This window comes from Anas acuta, chromosome 10 (assembly GCF_963932015.1).
Source record: "Anas acuta chromosome 10, bAnaAcu1.1, whole genome shotgun sequence".
Taxonomy (NCBI): Eukaryota; Metazoa; Chordata; class Aves; order Anseriformes; family Anatidae; genus Anas; species Anas acuta.
The window spans coordinates 18,685,053-18,707,972 of NC_088988.1; the positions used below are offsets into that span (position 1 = coordinate 18,685,053).

Sequence of the window (22,920 nt, forward strand, 5' to 3'; positions counted from 1 at the left end):
TCAAGAGAATAGATTTTGAACTGCATCAGCTTTTTACCATCTGAATTCTCTCAAGGAATGGAGCAGTTTGAAATGTCTGATATACTGTGAACATGACACCTATTAAGTGTCACAGTAATCCAATGTGAAGATGATGGCTTGGGCAAAATTCAAGGTGAGTTTGGGGGTAGGGAATGGGGTGTTATGTTTATTTCAACAGGAGTTGCCATTGCAAGGTGGTATTTCCACTACTGTTAACAGCAGAGAAAAATGTGGTTTGCTTAGGTGAATTTATTAAAAAAACAACTTAAGTGTTATATTTAAAAATGGAAAAAAAAGTGGATGGTTTAAGTGGGAGATGAGAACAGGTAGGAAAATAGGAGTGTGAGATAGTACAGAGGCACGCGTATGGTCTGTTTGTCATTTGCTAAGAGTTACCTCTCTTCTGTCTCAAAGAGTTTTACAAACAATCTACAGTGCTGGTTAAGCAGCCAGGCTTTGGGGAGTTTGCAGAAATCCACTTTTTGTTCTTTCATCCATATAAAATATTTTAACACAACATGGACATATGTTGTGTTAAGTAGTTTAACGCAACATAGACATATCAAAGGGAGAAACAGAAGGGGAGGGAAGGGAACAAAAAATAGGTTGCTAAACAACTTGTTTCCTATTTGTTCTCATAAATGTAGGAAAGAGCTTCTCAAACAGCACTATACTTGGTCAAAGGGTCCATAAGCTGCAGTGGGAAGAACATGCCAGGCCTGCTGAGGAAACCGCCTTTATCTTGTTAGGTAAGCTGCATCATTCTCCATTATTTTTTTGATTATGTACTATTAAGAAATATGGTCACCTAAAGAAAAATAGAAATGAAGATAATGAAAAGCATCTTCATAATGCAGAGCTGTGGCTGATTTCTACCTGACACGACTGTAGTCCTTTAGGTGACTGTGTGTTGTGTTCTGTATTTGTATTGCAAGAGATGCATCAGTTTTAGAGTATTCTTAAAAACACTAGGAAGACACATGCTTACTACCTATGTAATCACTGCTCCATAGCTAGTTATAGCTTTGTAAGCAATATAAAAATTAACAAACAACCCCAGTAGGTAGATTTGCTGTACTTGGTAATTCTTAAGACAGTACTAAACTTAAAAAAAAAAAAAAAAAAAAAAAAAAAAAAGTGAGGATATATTGAATTGTTGTTTAAACTAGTAGCTTGTTGCCAACTGATTCTGCTGTTTGTTACCTTCTTGCTGTAGATAAAGCAATTCTATAGCCCCTTACACAATATTAAACATACTAACACTCAACGCATCCAGAAATCACTAACTGTGTTAGCCTTTATTCCCATGAACCACCCTCCACTGAATGGTTAAGTGCAAGGATGAGTGGTAGGACCACTATCCTGACTATTAACCCAAAATTAGCTTTTCCGACCTTCCTAATTCTCTGCATCCCTTGGCAAGGTATTTCTTAATAGCTTACTGTCCTCCTTCAAAAGCAAATTCTGCTACCATTTTGGTTTAAGAAGGATTGATTCTGTGATTGCTAGGGAAGTTCTGCAAATCAGGGAAGTACTAATCACTGCCTTTCTCAGTACTTCTCTCATACTGAGCTTCACTCCATCACTTCTGACATTAGTTTTGCCCTCTGACTTGAATTGCCTGCCTTTAATATCAAAATGGCAACAGTTTATTGACAGTTGAGTTGTAGTCCGTCTGTAAATTCCATTATTAAAATGTTTTAGGACCAGTTCTAAAGCTTTAGAAATGGTTTTCACCCAGTAGCGCATTAAAAGGTTGCCACTAAACTCAGTGAGAGTCTGTGTATAACTCTAAAAGTATTTTTATTGAAAGTTCTCTTTTTAAAGCATTTTATTTTTATTACTTTTACCAAAATAAAGCATTTAGCATACAATGTTTTCACACATTTGGGAGACAAATAAATTTATCTTGAATTCTTTCATGCATTAATAGTTCATTTAATACAAAGCTTTTTCTTCAGTGATACTAATTTTAAATACAGTTTGCTTGCTTTTTTTTTTTTTTATAAAAACTATTTGTGTTGTTATCATGTGTTTCCCTTTATACAGATACTTAAACTGGGAAACTACAGTGATGTGTATTGCTAGAGCTTAAAAAAAGCCATTCTCTCATAAAGAAACCTGTGTATCAAGTGGTAAATTAAAACCCAAACAACGAAATGCCTGCTGTTAATTGAACTGATTCTTTTTTTCTAAGAATAAAAACTTCTTAATTATTTTACTTCTATTTTGTGTGCAAAATCAAAAAAAAAAAATCTAGGTTTTGCATTTCCACAGTTTGGTATGCATTACCTAACTACAGTATTTTCTGAATTTAATTTAGAATTTACAATAAACTTGTTTGTAATTATAAATAAATAAGAGAGAAATACAGTGTAAGATTCTGTCCTTATACCTAAGATACCAGTTATGGTGAATGCATAAATTTAATATCAAAGGTACAATACCATTCTACTTAATTAAGATATCACAGGACTAACTTCATGTGCTTTCAGTATCATGCTGCATAGTTGAGAAAGGAAAATTAAGGTGCACTTCGTGTCTTTAATGGCACTTTTTTTTTTTTTTTTAGCAAAGGATGGTATACATATTTGTATTACTAGCCAGGGTTACTCTTCAAAACAGTATTTTAATACGTGCATGCAAAATACATAGAACCCTAAATAAAGCAGCAACTCCTATGCTGTATTTGAAGCTTTAGCTAACAGTACAAGGATCATCATTGCTTGATTTCACTTCCCCTTCCAGCAATAAGGTGATCACAGCCTTACTCAAGTAGCTGCATGTTCCCTTTTTTCCGACTGGGTGAGTGTTATAGAATGCAGTCAAGTCATCCTGCAGGAAAGAGAAAAGATGTTTCTGTTAAGTGTTGATTATGTAAGGCAGACAAACTCAAGTGAACAGGAGAAACATCATGGATATGTTAGAAATGCAAATGTATTTTTCAAACTGTAAAGTTATAGTATAATTCTGCTCAATTTTCAGATATTTTCTACATGTACTATCTGAACATGTGGAAAACATTAATAAAGCATATTGTAGTATTTATATCCTTTCTGAATTTTCCACTGCTACTTTCTCCGTATTGTTCAATTGTAATAGAACAATTGCTATCTTAAAACACGCAGATAAACGACTACTGTGTGGTAACTTATTGTGCTACCACAATATGATTGTGATCCAGGTCCATGAGTGCATGTGCAGGGATACTGACTAAGGGTTTATTTAAAAATAAAAATTGAAGAAGTAAACTAAACCACAGGTAGCATTTCGTTAATCAGATAAGATTAGCAAATAGGTTTTCTTCACTGAACACCTGTTTTGCTAAGTTAATGATGTTAAAACAGCTGCTTTTTCTCCAATTACATATTGGCTGTTATAATAAAGGTTCAACTCTTCAATTCAGGAAATAGGTTACTTTCCAATTATATTATTAAATCAAGGGTAGAAATTGTGTGATGAAACTATGAGACTTCTGTAGTTTTAGGGTGTGTTTGAAATTACTGGAGTAATCACTTTTAATACTAATTACATGTTCAAAGGGGGAAAAAAAATCAAAATATTTGCAAACCAGTTGAATGGAAGAACACCTTTCAGACAAATTAGGAGTTCTTCTAGCAGTATTTGCTACGAAAACCTGAGACAGAATATCATCAGATAGGCTACAGTTAACTTCCACTGGGCATATACTTGGGAATAAGGACGCTAATGTTTCAGAAAATTTTCATGTATGTTGTTGTTGGAAATTCCAACTCTTTAAACATACTAATCACAACTCTAAATTGGGATTTCTCTTTAACAGACAAAAGGCATCATTCTAACTAGGTCTGGGTTTAGTAAAAAAAGAAAAATCATCACTTAAATGGAAGCTAGGGCAGCATCAGTACAAATCATTTTTTGCATGGGATTTTTCTTTCAGTTTACAGCCGTAGGGATTTCCAGCCTGTCACTGTAATTGGTAGCATATAACAAGATAGCGTGCAGAGCTGGCACTTAATAGCCATTTGTGTGGATGATATGTCTGGTTTTGCTATGGCTGCAACCACAAAATCATTACCCTCACAAAATGATGAGGCCAAAAGAAACATAATTTAAAGAAAAATATGTCCTTTTAAAAACAAAGGTATGGTGCAAGGTGACGTGTTGCTAAGGCTAACTATGTGGCTTTCTTTCAAGTCTCATTACACAAAAGTAGTTACAAGAAAGTGAACCTTAAAACTTCTGAAATAATACTTGAGGACCACATTCTTCCTCATCTCTAAATAGCTAAACAACAGGCAGTGCTTTTGCATATAAGTGTTATGAACCGATAGGTTTTTCAGGGCTAGCACAGATCTCTCTGAATATATTGTGCACAATACAATGCCAGACTGAGCAAGTAAGAACATCCTCAGTAGCAGAGGGATTTGTCCTACTGCTTGACTCATTTCTTTCTTCAACCAGACAAGTGAACCTGGCTTTACTACAGAATTACCGAGCTCTGAGGCACCAAAACTTGTAGTGAGACTGCTTACAGCCCTTTAAAGCATAAAACCTGAAATCCTAGTGAAGTAAATCTTAAAAACTACTTGATGATCAAGTTTTGTTTATTTGGTTTTTAAGCCTTAAAGATTAAAAGCTTGCTAGCTTGTGAATGCAACCATAGTGGAAAAATCAGTAGCTAACAGTTTTGGCTTTAAAATTCTTACATTAATATTGTCAATGAGTTCTTTGGTTAATAAGTTTTTCTTAGTATCTTAGTAACTAAGATCCTAAATTCATACTTGCTGAGCATTAGGTTTTGCTTCCTTACAAATTTCTGGTATTCTAAACTAGAAAACTATTCTAGTTTTGCGCCGCAATTACCTCTTTACTGTTTTAGTGAACATCCTAAGCATTTCAGCTTTATCCGTTTCAGAGCTGGCTAACACTGTGAGTGTCCTTACTCTATTGCTTTGAATTCACAATTACAAATAAAACAAATAAAGAAAGCAAGTGCATGTTTTACCTCTACTTTTAGGCTTTTGGCAGACTTATGCAGCATTTGGGTATATTCATTTGTATTTGTGTTCTATTCTGAACTCCTTATCAATTTGCTTTTTATTTTTTCTCTGCACAATATTAAAAATAAAGCAAACTTCAACAAGAACAGTAAATGCTATAAGACACTTACTGTCTTATAAAAGTCTTAAAAACAAGTATTTTACTCACTTGTTTCTCATCTCCCTTTGACCTGTTGTGATCTTTCTGAAAGTCACGAAATGCTTCTTGCACCACTTTGTCCAAGTCCACTTTGTCCTGGAACTCTAACTCTGGATTTCTCTCCAAAATAACAGATATGACCATCAACAACTAGAAGGCAGAAGAAGAAGATGGTAAGACTTTAATTTGTTAAAATTCAGGTTATACAAAAAGCATTGTAAATAACTGCATATACTTGTTTCAAGCAGGAAGCAATTTAATAGTGGCACAGGTAAGTGTGTGGATAAAAGAACTGTGACTTTTATCAAAGAGTCACTGAAAAAAAGCTGACCTTCATGAAAAGTTACAATTTCTGGTGACTACTTAGTTAAGGACACTGCAGAAAAGATTGACATTAACATCTCACGTTGGGAGTCAGGAAGTTATTTTCCAGTTTATTCAGTTAAGTGAGAGGCTGCACAAACAATGGTGCTCAGACAATGGAGAGAGTGAAAAGCAGCAGTGAACCTCAACTATTGATGTTTTGATGTATACACATGGGATAATTGCTCTATGGCAAAGTTCATAAACAGCAAAGCCAAGAGACACAAAAAATGTTGGTTCAAGAAAATGTACAGTTCTTATATCTGAAAGATTTAAAATAGGAAGATGAGTATGAGTGACCTATAGAAGTAGGCAGTAGAATCTATATTGGTCATCTTTGTTTTTGATAACTTTGTTTTCTTTTAGCAAAAATTGGAGATGTTCCAGCAAGCAGCATGACCATTAGCTGTTAGCCAGAATTGAGATGGATTTGAATTAATTTTACTGTGGGAAAAAAAACTCGCAGCCATCAGAGACACATACTTGGGAACTAACAATGAACACTGCTGACAGCACAGATGTCAGTTACCAAAGGTACATATGCTCTTGATCTGTTCTAAAAGTATCCATTATTAGCTGCACTGGTGGGGGAAGGAGTTTAAAGAAGTCTCTTGCTTTAAAACCCTAGGAAACTGAAAGTTGAGTCAGTAACACAAAGCAGCTTGCTAGAAAGCTACAGCAAAATGGGAAAGAAGAAGCTATTGCAGGGCAAACTGATGTTTTAGACCACATTTTTCCCTAGACTTGGAAAATCACTAAGAAAAGGCACAGGCTAAGGACTTAATATAACAATTAGTCTTCGTAAGTATATTGGCACTCTCATTAGTATTTACTTATTTGCCAAAGAAGGAAAACAGTGAAAATTTAATATATTCTGAGCATGCTAACAGTAATCAGTTTAATCACACAAAATGCATGGAGAAAGCACTGAAGCAATTGTTTGTATTTAAAATTATATTTCTACAAATTTGATTTATTTATTTATTTTAAGCAGTAACACACATGCACATTATGAAATTCCTTCCACTGTAGGCCACATACCTCTACAATAATTTGCCTGTATTCTGGCTGGTCAATATTTTGCAGCATATCTTCAACTAGGAGGGAAAAATTCATTTCGTACATCGTCATATCCGATAAAGTTGGTTGCTGAAAAATGAATAATACTTTTACAGAGAAAAGATTGTTTGCACTAAGTCACTCCCCACCCCAATACAGCCTGTGTGCTTGCTAAATAAATAATACACAACTAAAAAAATATGACCACTGCAGCATCAAATACGAAGCAGATTTCAGAGCCTGTGACAGCACAGCTTTGGACTCCATGACTTGGAAAGGGCGTCTTAGACTTATAATCCTACAAAAATGTTTTAACAGAAGTAAATTACTTACATTCTATCCTATTTGCACTTTACTCAGAACCAAAAAGTAAGTATGATTTAAAATATGTATATACATCAGAAAAGGAACAAATTATCCTGAACTCATATATTATGGCATACAATAAATATTACAATTAATGGTGAATGGTATTATTGTTAATGTAGAGCAGAAATAATTGAGCACCTGTGCATGTTTTACCTGTGGTAAAAATTTCCCTGCTACTATTAAACCATTAGGAGTTCTCTCCAAGATCTGCCACACCCTGTCATAGAATCCAGCAGGAGTTCGATTCAGAGAACCGTCTATTTGTCGTCTGTTAAGCCAGCCTCTGTGGACAAAGGAAATTGATAATTGGAAACAAAAAGCTGTTTTAGATTCTGAACCAAGTCACGTGTTCTGTCGTATAAGCCAGTAAGGTAAGCAGTGACAGCAAACACCTATTAATGATGCATACACAGTACACGTTGTGCCTGAGATGTTAGGCTCTAAAGAGAATAAAATCACAATGCTCAGAAAGTAGTGGTTAGAACGTCATTCTTATATGTGTGTTTGTGCTTTATGTACCTGGAGGGAAAAAAAAAAGCCACACACACAAAGAAACTGTGAAGTCTATCCATTGCAGTACAGTAAAGGTAATAGACTGAACTCGTCATGTCTGTCAATTAAGTCGCAGAAGACCAAAACATGCATAAAACAGAAGCCACTGTGTATTTAGCAACAAAATTTGTTTGGTTCCCATGACAGGCAAATTTATAAGCTCAGAAAAAAAAATCCATTTTATTAACTACCATAGTAAGACTTGTTTCCTCATACCATATAGGCAAAACAATTGATTATATAAATATAGCTCAAAGAAATTCCACATTCATAAAATATAAAATGTGGTAGGTAGTGGATTAGAAAAAGCTATCATTCTACTTCAAATACCAGGTTAGAAAAATGCATTTCAGCACAATTGCTAAAGGTAGATTAGCATGGGACAAAAACGCCTGATAGAGCAGCAACAGAATTTTAAGAACTGGCAGCCATCGATATGATTCGTATTGGTGGTTTCAAAGTACAGGATTAGTCTTGAGTAGCAGTACTGCACATACTTAACAGAAAAGTTTTCCCAAATGTTGTTGTCCACTGTTAGTTTGCAAATTTTTAGTAGAGGATCTGTTTTCATAAGGTAAGAGTACTGACAACTCCCCTTTGAAGCAGAGCTCTGATTACAAGCAAATTAACACTTTTGTTAAGGTTTTGAGAGAAATAACATCAACATCAACATGAGACAGCAACTAAAAAGCTGGTATTAATAACTGCAACAGAGACACTGAAAAGTATGTGAGAAAATACAGAATATATAGTATAGTGGCCTATAGAGAGATTGCACATCATACAAATTAAATAAAAGGGAACAGACACCACATTAAGAAGTTTGTCTCTCAAGCGTTAAAAGACTACAGATCTAAATAAAATGGATTTAAAAAATAGAGTGGATTTTGAATTGGGCAGGAACAAAATAGTATGATGTGAGGAAAAGTTGTAGTTGCCATCATCTAGTCAGTGAAGGACTAGAAAAATTATCAGCAGTATTATGTGCCAAAGTTTAATCTAATTTAACTAGAAGTAAAATCTATGGGAGGACTTTTTACTTCAGTCTTTTCAATATAGGTAAGTGGAAATATTGTAATTTTAACTTTTTTTTTTTCTTGCATGCCTGCATCACAATGAATGTTCTTTCTGGCAACTTATAATCCTTTCTCCAAACTGTAACTAGTTTCAGTCAGCAAAGCTCTCTCTTCAGTATTCTAGAGAAAATCCATTCCTAATTCACATAAGCTAGAAAAAAAAGGCCCTGAACAGCAGACAAACTTAATTTAGTCTTCCTTAAGATTAGTTACTTAAGTAGGCAGTATTGACTAGTTCTGACTCCTTTCCCTACACTGAGGAATATAATGCTTCACAGTATTGCCAAATCATATAGATTATTACTCTAAGTTAAGGCTTCCACAAGGATAAGGGTGAAAAATTAAGCTGCACTACAAAAGAAACAACTGTAAAACTTGGATACAGATGAAAGAATGAAAAAGTGCACCTTTGCTACCTCTTCTTAAAAAAGTGTTACTACTGATTGCAGATACCTGCTGATTTAAGATGTATACAAAGTATTTCAGAAATGCAAATTACTTGAACAGTCTATTAGGAATGAGGACAGGTGACATGAACTCCACACATCTCATTACCTCCCCTGCTGCTGTGGTTGAAGAATATCCAGCAAAAGCTGCTTCACTTCACTAGGGGACATCTGGTACAGGTCCTTGGCTGGCATATCTCCGGCACGGAATTTCAATTCATACTTCATAGCATGGATAATCCATCTGCAGTAAAGAGAGGAAAACATTCATTAATTAAATACAACATTTGCAAAGAAAAAAATTTAGTCCAGTGAAATACCTCAGGAAAATTCCATGTCATCCTGTCTGTATTCTTTTGCTGTCAGGACGTGGTTATACTATCAAATACTCTACTGTTCTTACTGTTTTGTGGCATTTGCTCAGATTTTGCCTTTGTTTGCCTTATGACTTTCAGTTTATATCATATTGCATAGTTTTTATGAAATAGGTTGTGAAGCATAGTTTTCACAAGGAAGATATATTTACTACATATCTTCCTACATTCCACATTCATTAAAACAAAATTTACCTGATTTCTGATGTTACAATTCCTACTCAAAATTATGGTCTTGACAGTATGTGCATTTTGCTGATGAGCTTAGGAAAGAAAATTAAATTGTTTTTACACTGAAAAAAACTTCAAGGCATATTATAATAGTTTTAGCCTTTGAAGCCCCTTTTTGCAGTCTATCACAGTTCTTTTGGTACTCCTTTTTGAAAATACATTGATTAAATAAAACCTTAGAAACTGATGGTTTTTCAACCTTAGGGACTTGAGAATCAGGACTTTGCAAGTTATTGAAGGAAAATGCTGGTTTTTCTTCTGCACATACTATAAAACAATGCTGCAGCTTCAAATGTAATATTAAAGATGAAATAATACATATGAAGCAGAGTAACTGAACATCCACATTGTTTTAGTTCAAGTAGCTATTTCTGTCAAAAGGGTAAAGAAACTTCACTAGTTTTTGTTCACATGGCCTACCACACAACACACAATCAAGTCTGGGATATGTCAAAGAGCTGTTTTACTCCCTTTATCAGAGAGAAAAGTGAAGTATTGCTAAAATGTTTACCTTGTCAGCAATATAGCCACATTCTGAAGGTATGTTATTACTTGACCTACAAAGACTTTTTGTTTCCCTAAGTCAAGTCACAGACTTTTGTACTGAAGGATTTTTTTAATATAACTGCATAGAATTTTGTCAGGCCAACCAATTCCATGTTGTTTTACATTTGAGGTTTCTAGGATCATTCACTGAAGGTACAAGATGTGAGGAGAGTATGAGGCAACACGGGCATACTACATTGTCCAGAACACACTGCTTCCACTTAGTTTACTGTGTGAATAGCATTCGTCTCTTGTTACTAAGATTAACAAACAGAACTGACTGGAATTGTTGTGTTTTTCTCAAATCTTTATGCAAGTCATTCGGTAGTCTTTTCTGTTTACACTGGGCTATGTGACATCGCAAAGAGAGGACTGGACCTCCTACCAAACTTCACAGATAAGGGGTGGGTAGAAGTTGGTTGATTGGAGGTTTTTACAGTAATAGGACTGTCAAGAACTTGATCTATTTCAACATGAAACCCTGAAAACAAATCAATAACAAGACACTAAATCAAATCATTATCAAACTGGAACACTCATTCTGTGAGAAGGTTAATAATTCTGCTCACTGGAGTGGGTGATAACACTAGAATAAAAGGAAATTGAATCTCTAGAATTAAGCTTGGAAGAAAGAAAACAAAAAACTGCAAAAAGGGATTAGTTGCAGAGAATGAGGAAGAGGAAGAGGAATAACATGGACCTATAGAGGCTACAGAAAGTGTATTTAAGTGAAAGATGTACTTGCAGTTAGATGTAACACAGGTGATTTGACTGAGAAGTTTTTGGTTTTATAATGACTGGGGAGTACTTCTAATGTAGTAATAGGAATCTTACATGGTAGAAAAAAGACTGCTGGTATCTACCTCCAGTGCTGAAATGTCAAGTGTTCCGTATTTTTTGATAGGGAAAACATAAGTTCTAATCTTAAAGGCTATTCACTAATTCTGTAAAGTTCAGTCAGTAGCACCTGTCCTCTTCAAAGAGGTACTTAGCCAAACGCATTTGTCTGTTCCTAACTGAAAAAATAATTACTGTAGATAGCAATGTAAATGCAGATACCATGGAATATGATAGCACTGAAGCATGAACTATTTGTGGTCATATTATCAAAGAACTAAGAAGAACAATCAATTTGGTAAGTGATGTTTCAGGCTTGAATCATGTTTGTGGTTCCTAAGCTATATATAGCTTAACCTTGATAAGCAGTCAAGAAGCATTGTACATGTCTGTAATAAGGATAGTAATTTTTTATTTTCAAGAATAAAAGACGTTTAGCATCACATTATAGGATCAATCAGGTTTTTCTTTACCATGGCAGATGCATGTTTGTGTAGAGATCTGCTCTTGAACTATGTCTTCATTATGCCAGATGTTGGATACTCAGATTCACTACCTAGGTGCCTTACAATATTCTAGGGATGTCTTAAATGCTACATGCATTTGAACTACAGAAAGCTTTTGTTACCTGAAGTTCCCATTACAGAGAACGCTGTAGAAGAACAAGCTATCTTTTTATGCAGCTTATTGTGCTGAAGCTCTGAAAAGAAATAGTTTAAGTATCTTGAAACACCATCTCCAAGGGATTTGTTGCTCATGGTTACTGGACTTTTAAGACTGAATTAGACAAAACTGTATTTCAAGCTCATTATATTAAAACTATATTAAAAGCTCAGCACTTACTGGAAACTACAGAATGCAACTACAAGCACATCTTGTCTTGGAGGATTTTTTCATTTCAGAAGGGAATCAAATTCATGCTGTATCTTTCCTAGATTGTTGCATTTATAAAGTCTCCCCCCCCTTTACCCATTCGCCCCAAATCTACATACATAAGTATCTGCTTGAGTGAGCAAAAAGTGTTGAAAAGCTTTACTGCCACTGTCTGCTAGGTGATCCAGGTAGAACATTGTGCCTGTTGACTACTGGCAGGACAGGGTGACCTGGAAGTTGCGTGCTTACTACTAACCATTTGTTGTACAAAATGCATCTGTAAAATCCCACTACAGTGTTTTTGGTTTTGAAGCCCTAACCTGATAAAAATCAAGCATTTAGAAACCCTACAGTTCACCACATTAACGGAAAGCTTCAAGTAAGATATTATAGGAACCACCATTCCTCCACTTTATACTGTTGACTGGCAAATATAAGGCCTGTTATGTACCCACTTTTGGCATGATAATTTAAAGCAGGCTTCCTAGAAATGTAAAATTGAAGCATACCCATTTTGCTGCATCATATTATATATAACCTTTTTTTGTAATGTAACTATCTCTGTTGAAGCATATATATTCCCCTGCAATTCTAGTAGTAAGCAAAACAGATAGTTTACTGACCCAATTCGTATCTTCAGCATGCCACTGAAAAGTTCAGGTGAATTTGATATGATCCAACCAATATGGATGACGAGTTCTTGCTGAACCACAGCTTCTCTTTCATCTTGTAAATGACATTTTTCATAGATGATGTTCTTAATGACTCCTGGGGATAAGGGATTAGAAATGACTTCTTCCTCTTGGCCAAAAGCTCCAAGTGTCACCTGCAGTATATTGAAGACAATTCAGAGGATTTAGACAGGAATAAAAACACCACAGAACGAATTCATAAACTAAACTAAACTTCATGAGCTCTGCTTTTCATGCACAAGTTTCACAACACAAAAATAATTGGATGTCAGTTCTTGAGAATTGCTAACAGCGTTAGGCAGATGCTATTAAAAGAACAAAATTCAGTGAAGACCACAGTAAACATGGAGATTTTTTTCCCATATGGAAACAGAAGTGCAAGAATGTTGCTTTGGGTTCAACATTGGGTGTATAATCAAGCCTGGACAGCAGGTTTAGATGTTGTTTCATTTCTGGCATTGAGCTGTGGAGCTTACTTAAAAATAGGAATTTGCTTCATTCTGAATTTTGTTTTCTTATTTCTAATAGCATCCCAGAAGTTACAGCCTTAATTTTAAGAAATTATGTTATAATGCTGGTACTAGATTGTTCAACCACAAAACATTAAATAAAGATTAACAAATAAAACTTGAATTTGCTTTTAATCTACTGTCAATGAAACACAATAACACTAATTTTTCTCCTATAATACAGATATTTATTATAAAGGGATTGACAAATGCAAGTTTGGTTAAAAACCTGAAAATAAACAGCTGAAAATCATGCTACATGCAGATGCACCTTCCTCTATGCCTGCACAGTGCTAGAGGCACACACACAGACCTCAGTCTGCAGTATAATAGGGACATAGTAGAATTGCATATACATATATATTTTATTCTAAAAATACATAATATTCAATTACTACTACTTGGAAATAGTTCTGCATAAATTTAATTAATACTACTGTACTGGGAGAAAAATTTAAAAGTCCTCCATAGGAAGGGAAGAAATGATGATTAAAGTCTGCTTGGAGCAGAAAACTAAAATCTATAAAAATTTATTAGCCTATAGTATATCCAAATATTAAATATATTTTGATTTTCTCTAGCTTTTTCTTCTTCAGAAAGGATATTTTAAACTATTGGGTACTTTTAAAATAAGCATCTGCAGCCTTCAAAATGAAAAAGGCTGTTTATTTATTTTCTGTTATCACTCCTTAATACATTTCTGAAAATTAAAGACTTACCTGCTTGCCCTGAACTAAAACATTAGTAATAGATGGTGCAAGGCTGTCCACTAGTTTACCTAAAAGACTTGCTGCGAAGCGAACAACAGACCTGAGGGTAGAAAACAGAGCAATCCCACTACATATCAAAAGCTAGTTTAATGAATTCATATATAATTTTGAAGTATGCCACAGCATTCATAGCTCCCCAAATTAACTGAATACATACAATATTTATAATGTGGAATTGAGATCAGATTTTTATATTCTCTTGTCTAGATTTTCATTTTTTAGTCTAGATATTGGTTAATGGATCAAAAATAAATTAGTTAGAACTCATTAAACTACAGATGCCATAAAAAGCCTGTTCTTTTCTCTGCATCATCTTAAAAAACATGAAATGCCATCTTCTCTTTTGTGACATTTTCTTCATTGTGCAAGATAAGCAAACAAAAATAAGGTAACTTTTTAGGCCACCTCACAAAGATGTTGCAAGAGAAAGTACAACATGTAACATGAAGGCTTTGGTTTCTTTTCCAGTGAGGTAATGTTTTACATATACTGCACGGAAAAAAGAGACTTGCGTAAACTGCTTGGTTTCAGATGGGCTGTGTGTAAAAAAACAATTTTATGTATCAACAAGACGTTTAAAGATATAAATATCTTTAATTATAATTTTTACTGATAAAATGCAAACTTAGTAGACCTGTATTCAAGCTTTTCTAGCACAGGCTTTGAGGTTGCTAAGAATCATTCATTACCAGAGCTAATGAAAGAGTTGTAATATCCTATAGTGTTAGTATAAAATTCAAACAGTCGATGTTGATTCCTGTGAATATTGCTACGCACTTTTTAAGATCAAGAGCAAAGCATCTCAAAAATGCATTAGCTGATACCATCAAAATGCAAAAAAGCCAAAAAGTCTCATGGAGTTCCATTTCAGACCTCTGGGCACTTTACCTGTTTCCCATGTACCAGTAAAGTAGTAATATGTGGGGCTATAGAAGAAGAAAATTTCTGTGCAAATGCAGCACTGTAGCGCAACACCAACCTATATGTATGTCACATGGCAATCATGGAAGAGAAATGAAAAACAGTTTACATATTTTGTTTCTAAAATACTTTTGGTTTTTATTCCTTAAAAAAACACAACCAGGGTATTTTGGTTCTACCTTACTATTGGCAAAGGCCCATTTCACTACATGAACTAACTAAAATGAAAAATGGTTTTTAAATTTATAGTCTCATCTGTTATGAATAGTTACAGAGCAAGAGAACAGAATTCAGGACAGGCTCAGCTCATTTCTTTGATAATAAGAAATGGCATTTCTACTGAGCTTCAAGGCAAAGTAATTAATTAACAACATGTAAATACTAGCCTAGTTTCTGAAACCTTCTGAAGTTATTGTGACAAAGTCAGGCGCAAAGTAAATTACTTCAGGGGGAGTAAGCAAACTGCGTAAGTGTATCAACTTAACTGATTTGTATTTGATCACCAGACTTGCTACAGAAAGCTAATAGAATTATTTTACCATACCATGGAAGAAATAAGAATATTAGTATTCTTATTTTTTCCTCATTATTTGAGCTTAACTAGAACTGTACATCTCCAATAATTCTCATAACAAAAACAGCTTCCTATTCTGTATTTCAAAAAACAATGCCAAGGAAATAATTCTTATTTTTGTTTAAGCATTACAGACAAGATCTTCAGCTGCAATGAAACAATACAGTATTGTCAGTAAAACTGTCCTTTCTTCCCCTTCTCTAAGCATGTAAGGAACCAGCTTTACTTTCTGTAAACACATTCGGAAAAAAAAAAAAAAAAAAGGTGTAAACCAAAAGGAACATAATGACATCTGTATACAAACCAGAGTTTTTTGCTGCCAGCTCGTCTATAGATTCTTTCAATATGTTCACGAACAGTACCTAAACGCATTTTTTAAAATAAAAAATAAATCAAAAAAACAAAATAAAACAAAAAACAAAAATCCACATTAAAGAGATGCATACTTTTTCTTTTAATATAAATAAGGCAATTTTGATTAGACCAGGTAATTCTGAATCAGCTCTAGCAAAGCACTTATACTTAACATATAAGCATATTAAGCATAAGCACATGCTTGTGCTTAACATATAAGACTTAGATACAATTAAGTCCCCTATCATTCAACTGTATGCTGTTACACAAGAAGCCAAACCAAACTTCAGCTGGACTTTCTGCTCCTGTTATGACATAGCTCATTGTTGAGATATATTGGGAAGATCAATTTATGCAATTATTTGGCCTAGAAGGCTAGAAGGTACATCTCCACGGTAAGGTACATCCTCATCAAACTGCAGATTATGTTTTGGTTATGGGATGAGGCACTTTCTTGTGCTAAAGCAGCATCAGTCATGTCTTGTGTTTGACAGTGTAGTTCAGTCAAGTGATGCTATGTTTGGACAAAGGTTGTCATTGTGATATCCAAGAGATGATTTGTTTTCAACTTTGTATACGAACAATAGATCACCTGATTAATCATCCGAGACTTGAGGCTTTCCTTTTACAGGAAGCTGGGAGAGTATGAAAGAGAGGGGTTTGCACTGCTTTGTGGCTCTTCCCTGAATTACCAAAACAAAGTGACCACAAAGATACCAAAGGTACAGTGTGATCTAGCTTTGGTATTCAGGTACATTAGAGCACTACTCTAGTGAAGCTAATTATTACTTTTGTAAAGTACTGGGAATATTTGACACATACACAGGACATAATTATTACTGCTACTTTCCCTCTCTAAGCTGATTTTCTGTCTGCCAAAAACAAAGAGAACATTTTGTTAAGTGCTATATATTAAACTAGCATGATGCTGTACAAAAATGACTTAAAAAAGAGGGCAGAAAATGAGAAGAGCACTGCTTCAAAGTCAAAGCAGACAGTCCAGCATTTGGAAAAGACAAAATACAGGGGGATATTACATTAATAAGAAGAGAGAGCATTCTTGTGTCAGTCCACAGTTGATCATACTGCATCAGCTTGGTGTAATGGTATCTCTCCAGTTGTACAGGGATCAAGTGGGAACCATTATGTTGAAAGTAAAAATGGTGACAAACATATTATTTAAGCTTCAGTTAGCTTCTAAATTTTAAATTCTCAGATGAAATGTCAGTGTTTCTGATGCCAGACACTGGTAATCGGTAAATTCATCTGTAGCAACAACAGTGGAAGTTGACTCAAAATCATAGCTAGTGCCTGTCAGCTGGAACATACAAGGTTCTTCAGCTTTTAATTTCAGATTTATTTTTTATTGATTGTGTGATTATTTAATGTCAATTTCAGTAATCTCTAACTGTAAGAGGACAGGAACTTTTAGTCAGTGACTCTGACTGTTTAAAACAAGGTGCATATTAATGAGGTTATCACCATCTACTGTTTCATATTGGATTGCACAAGATGTCTATACAAGTGAGGTCTGAACAGTCAGAGGCACAACAACACTTCTTTGACCTAAACGGTGTCAGTGGTCAAACGCAGTTATGTTGGTTGCTTACACAGTAAGTCTGCCTCAAGTCGTTCCCAGCGCGAGGAAGGACACAACCTACTAAGAACCAAAGAAAGCTACTGAGGCTCTTGAAGTCCAACAGCAGTACAGGCAGTGGTGGTGAAAAGCCTGCTGCATGTGCTCAGACCATGACTTCCGATTGACACTGTATTTCAACAACACACTGTGTATCAACCAATGATTTTTACTCCACTTTACATTGTTTTCTATGACATTCTTATTACAGCAGTACTGACATGATGTGTATTTATATCAAAACAACAATTCTTCATCACAAGAAACAGCTGTCCTCTATCAAAATTATGAAGCAGGGATCTATAACATGAAGTGCTAAGTTACACTGCTTGAGGAATAACTAAATGAGTATTATTGAATCTTAATGTTCCTCTTTTTCCAAGAAGTACTCATACATAGTATGAGGTAGCTAACAAAATCTGTGGGGAAAAAAACAAAGCAAAACAATCTTGCAGCACAAGCTGCAAGTCCAAGTAGCCTGTTCTGGATTATTTTACATGAGTTTAAATCTTGTGCTGTAACCCAAAGCTGTAATATAAAATTCAAGTAGAATAAACTTTACAGATATATTGAAATAACAACTGATTACCTAAGATTAAAATGAAAAATTCAATATAGTTTCACACATTTCAGACTAAATGTTACAAATGCACAGATTTGTCTTTAGTTTTAGTTTTATATACAAGGTCAAATCCCCAATTTCTTACATGCATGTGTTCAGAATTACAAATAGAAACAGCAACTGCATACAATATAGAAGAGTTCATATGCTTAGCAGCTCATTCCTCACCACACTGTGAATTTGCATGTCCCATTTAATGCAGCAATTGCTTTAATGGCAAAGAAAATAGCTACAGAACTGCTTGCATGCATAGCCATTATTCATGTTCATTACAACTAAAAATACAGCGGCTTCCTGAAATATTCAGGATACTCAAATGACAGAAGCTCCTACCTTCCTTGGTGATAAAATTCGGTCCTTCCCTTTTAAGCAATATACTTGAAAGTAATGCTTGACTTGCAAGGCAATTGCAGTCCTTAAAAAAACAGCAACAACATAACCACAAATAGCCTTCAGATTTTCAGTGAAGCAAAAAACAGAAAAGCTATTAAAAATATTAAGTGAAAACAAAAGGCCTGTAATAATTTGGCCTCAGAAATGTTTCCCGATTTTCTGCTCATGGGTCCTGTCGTTTACAGCTGAAATTCTAGTAATATCATAGGGAACCATATAGAGTATTTTCTGTGCTCCTGCTGGGCACTGGATCTAGAAACAGTCACTGGTAGTTTTCTTCTAGATACAGGAAAAACAACAGATTGGGACTTTCCCTCAATATCATTAAGAAGCTATCAGTTTATCAGTGAACATCGACTGTTGAAGTCTTTTGGACTTCAGTCTAGAAATAAAGTATTTATTTACTCATAAGATGCATGACAAATTGATCCCCTTTTAGATGGTCATTTATTACCAGAATATTTGGATAGCTGGGGGAAATGGAAGCCAACAGCTACAGTATGACAAGCCAGAAAGTACTGATAAGTATGAAGAGGCACATCAGACGTTTTATGTCACTAGCCGTATTATTAACATTGAACCATAGCAGTAATCATGTTGATCTAATTAGGCCACTATGTACCAGCATACAGTATGTTATTTCATTAGAATGAAGTTACACTGCATTTTTATCAAGTTTTCTTACATTAAGTTTCTGCAGAATCTCGTATGTTGACTTATTTTTCCAGTCATTAATATTTACGTCTGGTTGCTGCTCAAGTTCAGAAGCGTTCGGAGTGCTAGACTGTCTCTTGACTTTTGAATGTTTTGGAAGATCCAGCTCCTCCAAACTCTTAAATACAGGAACCCTGAAAAATAAGCATTTCATTTCTTCACAGTTCAAAAAAACATTTTAATTATCAAATACATCATCCTTATTATTTACACATAGCCTTACTCTTCTGTTTCAGTGATTCTTAGGAAGTCAAGTTGCTCAACAACTGCTCCAGATATTAAAGTCTGAAATGAAAAATTTGACAATTAAAATTTAAAAAGATGCAGAAACATACGTAAGTATATAGTTGTTGTTTGATCTAGGAGCCATGTTCTCCATATGATGCTGAAAAATTTCCAGATGTTTCCATCTGGAAAGTAGTTTCTTTACAGTTCCAAATATTTTTACAATTCCACGGTGTTTTTCCTTTTTTCTTAAGATCTCACTTAGGACAAAAGAAGTCTCTCAGGGCTGCTTTCTCTTTTATGCTGGGGTTCTGCTGTTCTTTTGCCTGGAACATACACCTTAACCTACCAATATCCAGCTCTGCTCCCCCAAAAAACACAGCTGACGAAAATACCTGAGATCAAGGATTCACATTCCTTAGAGTCCAGCATGATACCCCTGTTCTGGATCATAATGTTTTTTGTTTCAGGTACATCTGAAGGATGGCTACTTTTCCTGTCAGTCTTTCAGGAAAGCACAAAATAATAGCACTTTCTACTCTGTAGTCATTTCTTAATGCAAGCCTCTTTTGCCTGCCCTGAAGTGTACAGATAAGTGCAGCTTATGATTATTTCTTTCAGAATATTACAAACCTGAAACTCAGTGTTTCATATATATGATGTAGTAATTATAATTAATTCACTCCATTCTTTTATGAAACATTATACCACAATATTTTTAAGAATGCTTTTTGATGATTCTCATTAGCTAAACACAATTGAGCACACTCTGAATGTTTAAGTTCCATTTTCATTGTACACAAGTTTGCAGTAAAATATAGATACTGTAAGATGACTGAAAATAAAAAAGGCAGAAGTGTTAAAAGGGCACACATTTTTAAATGAAATCACATTTTGTGTACTTTACAAGAAAAAGGAGCTTTCATCCAATTTGAGACACACATCCTATCTCTAAGCACTTTTAGACATATTCATCTAAATGAAGTGGATGAAGACTTCACAAAGATTCAATATATCTTCTGTTGGAATGCATGAATTATTTAAGAAAACACCACAAGTTAGACACATCCCTTGTTCTTGCCCCAACTTCTCCCCCATAATGAAAAGAAACTCTTTCCAAAACACAACAAGTATGCATTAAAATTGAGAGATTAACGGCTAAACTGATAGAGAAAGCATACTATATTCTACCAATAATTGCACTGACCACCAACATGTACCATCCCTTTATAAAAAGGGGAAGAGGGGGAAGAGAAAAAAAGGTTTTGGAAAGCTGTGAAAGAGAAAGGGAAGTTAACAATAAGTAAGAGATGCAAGGCAATTTCCATCTAACCCAAACCATTTTGTATATCCTTTGCTTACTGCCATAACAGGAATTATATCTTAATAATTACTATGCTACAACATAACTAAAAATATTTTAGTTTTACATAAGGAGATGTTAGCATTTATGGATGTGGTAAAGATTTCTCCCTGGAAAAAGCATAGGACATTTTTTTATTTTTATTTTTTTAATAGATTTCACTCAGAAGTCTTCAGGGGAGTTGAACAAGTATATTAACTGTATTTACATTACAGCCCTGTTACACTAACAAGTCTCTCAGTTGCAGATCCCTGGGAACCTTGGAAGTGAATTCTGCATAATTCTATCCATCTCATGTATCTACAGAAGTTATAAGATCTTCAATTCTGCAGCATTAGCTGTCATAAACAAAATCTGGCCTCATTTTGCTTTCCAAGAGATTGTTTTGAAGTTTTGGGTTAGAGCATGGTTATACACAAATTCATCAGAACTGAAGCAGTGACAATAACCACTGACAAAGCTGGGGAGGTAGATAATGCCTCTGCTAGACCAGTCATCAATGGAATAATTCAAATAACTACAACTTTAATCTGGCACCAGAAGACAGCCTGAGGCAGGTATCTGCAATCCTTCCTCCCCTCTCTTGCATTCCTACCCAAGCAGTTCCTCTCCTGGCTCTGGTGCACACCCAACTCACAGAGTACAGGACATATGGCTTCCTCTAAGTGCCAAAGGCAAGGCATTAGATCACTTAACTAGTTTCAATGGTAAATCATGGCTTTAGTTAACAGATACAAATTTAGACAGCTCACAGTAAAAAATTAAAGCATTTTATCTCATACAGCTTTTTTTATTAGTAGTTTTTATTTTTTAAAGTTGCATTAAAGCCAAATATTTGTATGTAGTTTCCCCATTATTTCCACAGGGACTTTATCTGTGTCTTTGGTCCTCCCTCTAACAAAAAAAGGAGTTCTTCAATAGGTATAAACTAAGATAGCGCATGTAAGTACCTAAAAACAGCACCACTGACTCAATAATTTTCACATTTTATTTCACATTTTAATGAAGTAACGTTCCTGCTATAAGATAAATTCAAACAGTAAAGATGTTAAAAAAAAAAATAGACCTTTGTTCTTCTAAAAATTTTAATATATGTGAAATACCTTTTTTCCTGTTGATTATCAAATCAAAAGAAATCCCTTAATGCTTGACATCATGGATTTTTTTCTTTGGTGGTAATTTCACAAGACATCTGAACATAAAAAAAACCCTCCTCCCTTCTGAAAATCCTCTGTGAAGATTAATGCTTTCAAAAGCCTCATCAAAAGGAATTAAAATAAGCCCATGTTATTTCATAGATAAAAGAAAAACTGTACCAAACATCTTGGTCGTTGACTTCTTAATTTTATGATACCAAGTAAAATGTTCAGAAGTCACATGAAAAGCACAAGTAATAGGAATATATTTACCAATATTAGGAAATAAGAACACTCAATTCAGGAAGAACACCATACCTGTACTCTGTCAACATGAACTTTCACTCCTCCAACAATCCCCTTTTTAAAGGCTGCCAACATATCTAATATCGGATTGAATCTGCTCCCTCTGAAATTTTAAACAGAGCCCCATTAATTTTCCAACGAGGTAAAAATGACACTGAAAATGATGCTTTTATCTTTCTCTACCTTATATTGTCTTCACGGATAAGTACAACAAATAGTGGACGACCATGCATTTTCCAGTATTGCTTAATGAACTGCAGCGCATTCTAGGTAAGAAAAAAGGTTAGTCACAAAAAAATACACAAGCACAATGTACTAGAGCACATGATCCAAGATATTAGAAGAGCTATCTTAAAGTAACAGCACTGAAGAACCCAAGAGGCTACAAGAAACTTGGCTAATAAATAAAACACCAAGACTTACAGATTTCTTCAAAGAACATGTTGTTTTTCAAGTACTGCTTATTCACAGATTTTCAGAAAACACTCCTGATCACAGACTAAATCTGTAGACAGACTACATGTTATGTCCTAGGAAGTATGCACAGGAATCCAAGTCCTGAATCATTGCATGGAATAACCAGCGGCACCTTCCATGCACTGGAAGTAGTTGCTCAAGCCCAGGGGACTTAACAAGTAAGCTGCACACCACTGTCATCCTTAAAGTTGGGTAAGAACAGCAATTTTTAATATTTGTGCCAAGTTTAGTAATATGAAAGCTTCATCTGGAGGAAATATTTCCCATAAGCAGTCCAGTCTCACTCTTTTGTGCAGCCTC

The 22,920-nt window shown here is 34.8% G+C and overlaps 1 protein-coding gene across 7 annotated transcripts in view; it reads right to left on the reverse strand.

The window, feature by feature from the left end:
- Positions 1–1,799: 1,799 nt before the first annotated feature.
- PHKB (phosphorylase kinase regulatory subunit beta) overlaps positions 1,800–22,920 on the reverse strand; it is a 74,886-nt gene continuing 53,765 nt past the window's right edge. For 6 of the 7 annotated variants that reach the window (XM_068693626.1, XM_068693630.1, XM_068693628.1 and 3 more), the window contains 13 exons: positions 22,327–22,409; positions 22,156–22,246; positions 19,337–19,398; positions 19,085–19,247; positions 18,340–18,421; positions 15,699–15,756; positions 13,849–13,939; positions 12,552–12,754; positions 9,177–9,311; positions 7,147–7,276; positions 6,607–6,714; positions 5,212–5,352; positions 1,800–2,856 (listed from right to left, as the gene is read on the reverse strand). In XM_068693626.1, the coding sequence (XP_068549727.1) occupies positions 2,719–2,856; positions 5,212–5,352; positions 6,607–6,714; positions 7,147–7,276; positions 9,177–9,311; positions 12,552–12,754; positions 13,849–13,939; positions 15,699–15,756; positions 18,340–18,421; positions 19,085–19,247; positions 19,337–19,398; positions 22,156–22,246; positions 22,327–22,409 (1,485 nt within the window). In that variant the 3' untranslated portion in view covers positions 1,800–2,718. Of the gene's footprint in view, positions 2,857–5,211; positions 5,353–6,606; positions 6,715–7,146; positions 7,277–9,176; positions 9,312–12,551; positions 12,755–13,848; positions 13,940–14,787; positions 14,879–15,698; positions 15,757–18,339; positions 18,422–19,084; positions 19,248–19,336; positions 19,399–22,155; positions 22,247–22,326; positions 22,410–22,920 lie in introns of all 7 variants that reach the window. The other variant, XM_068693627.1, reaches the window with a different exon arrangement.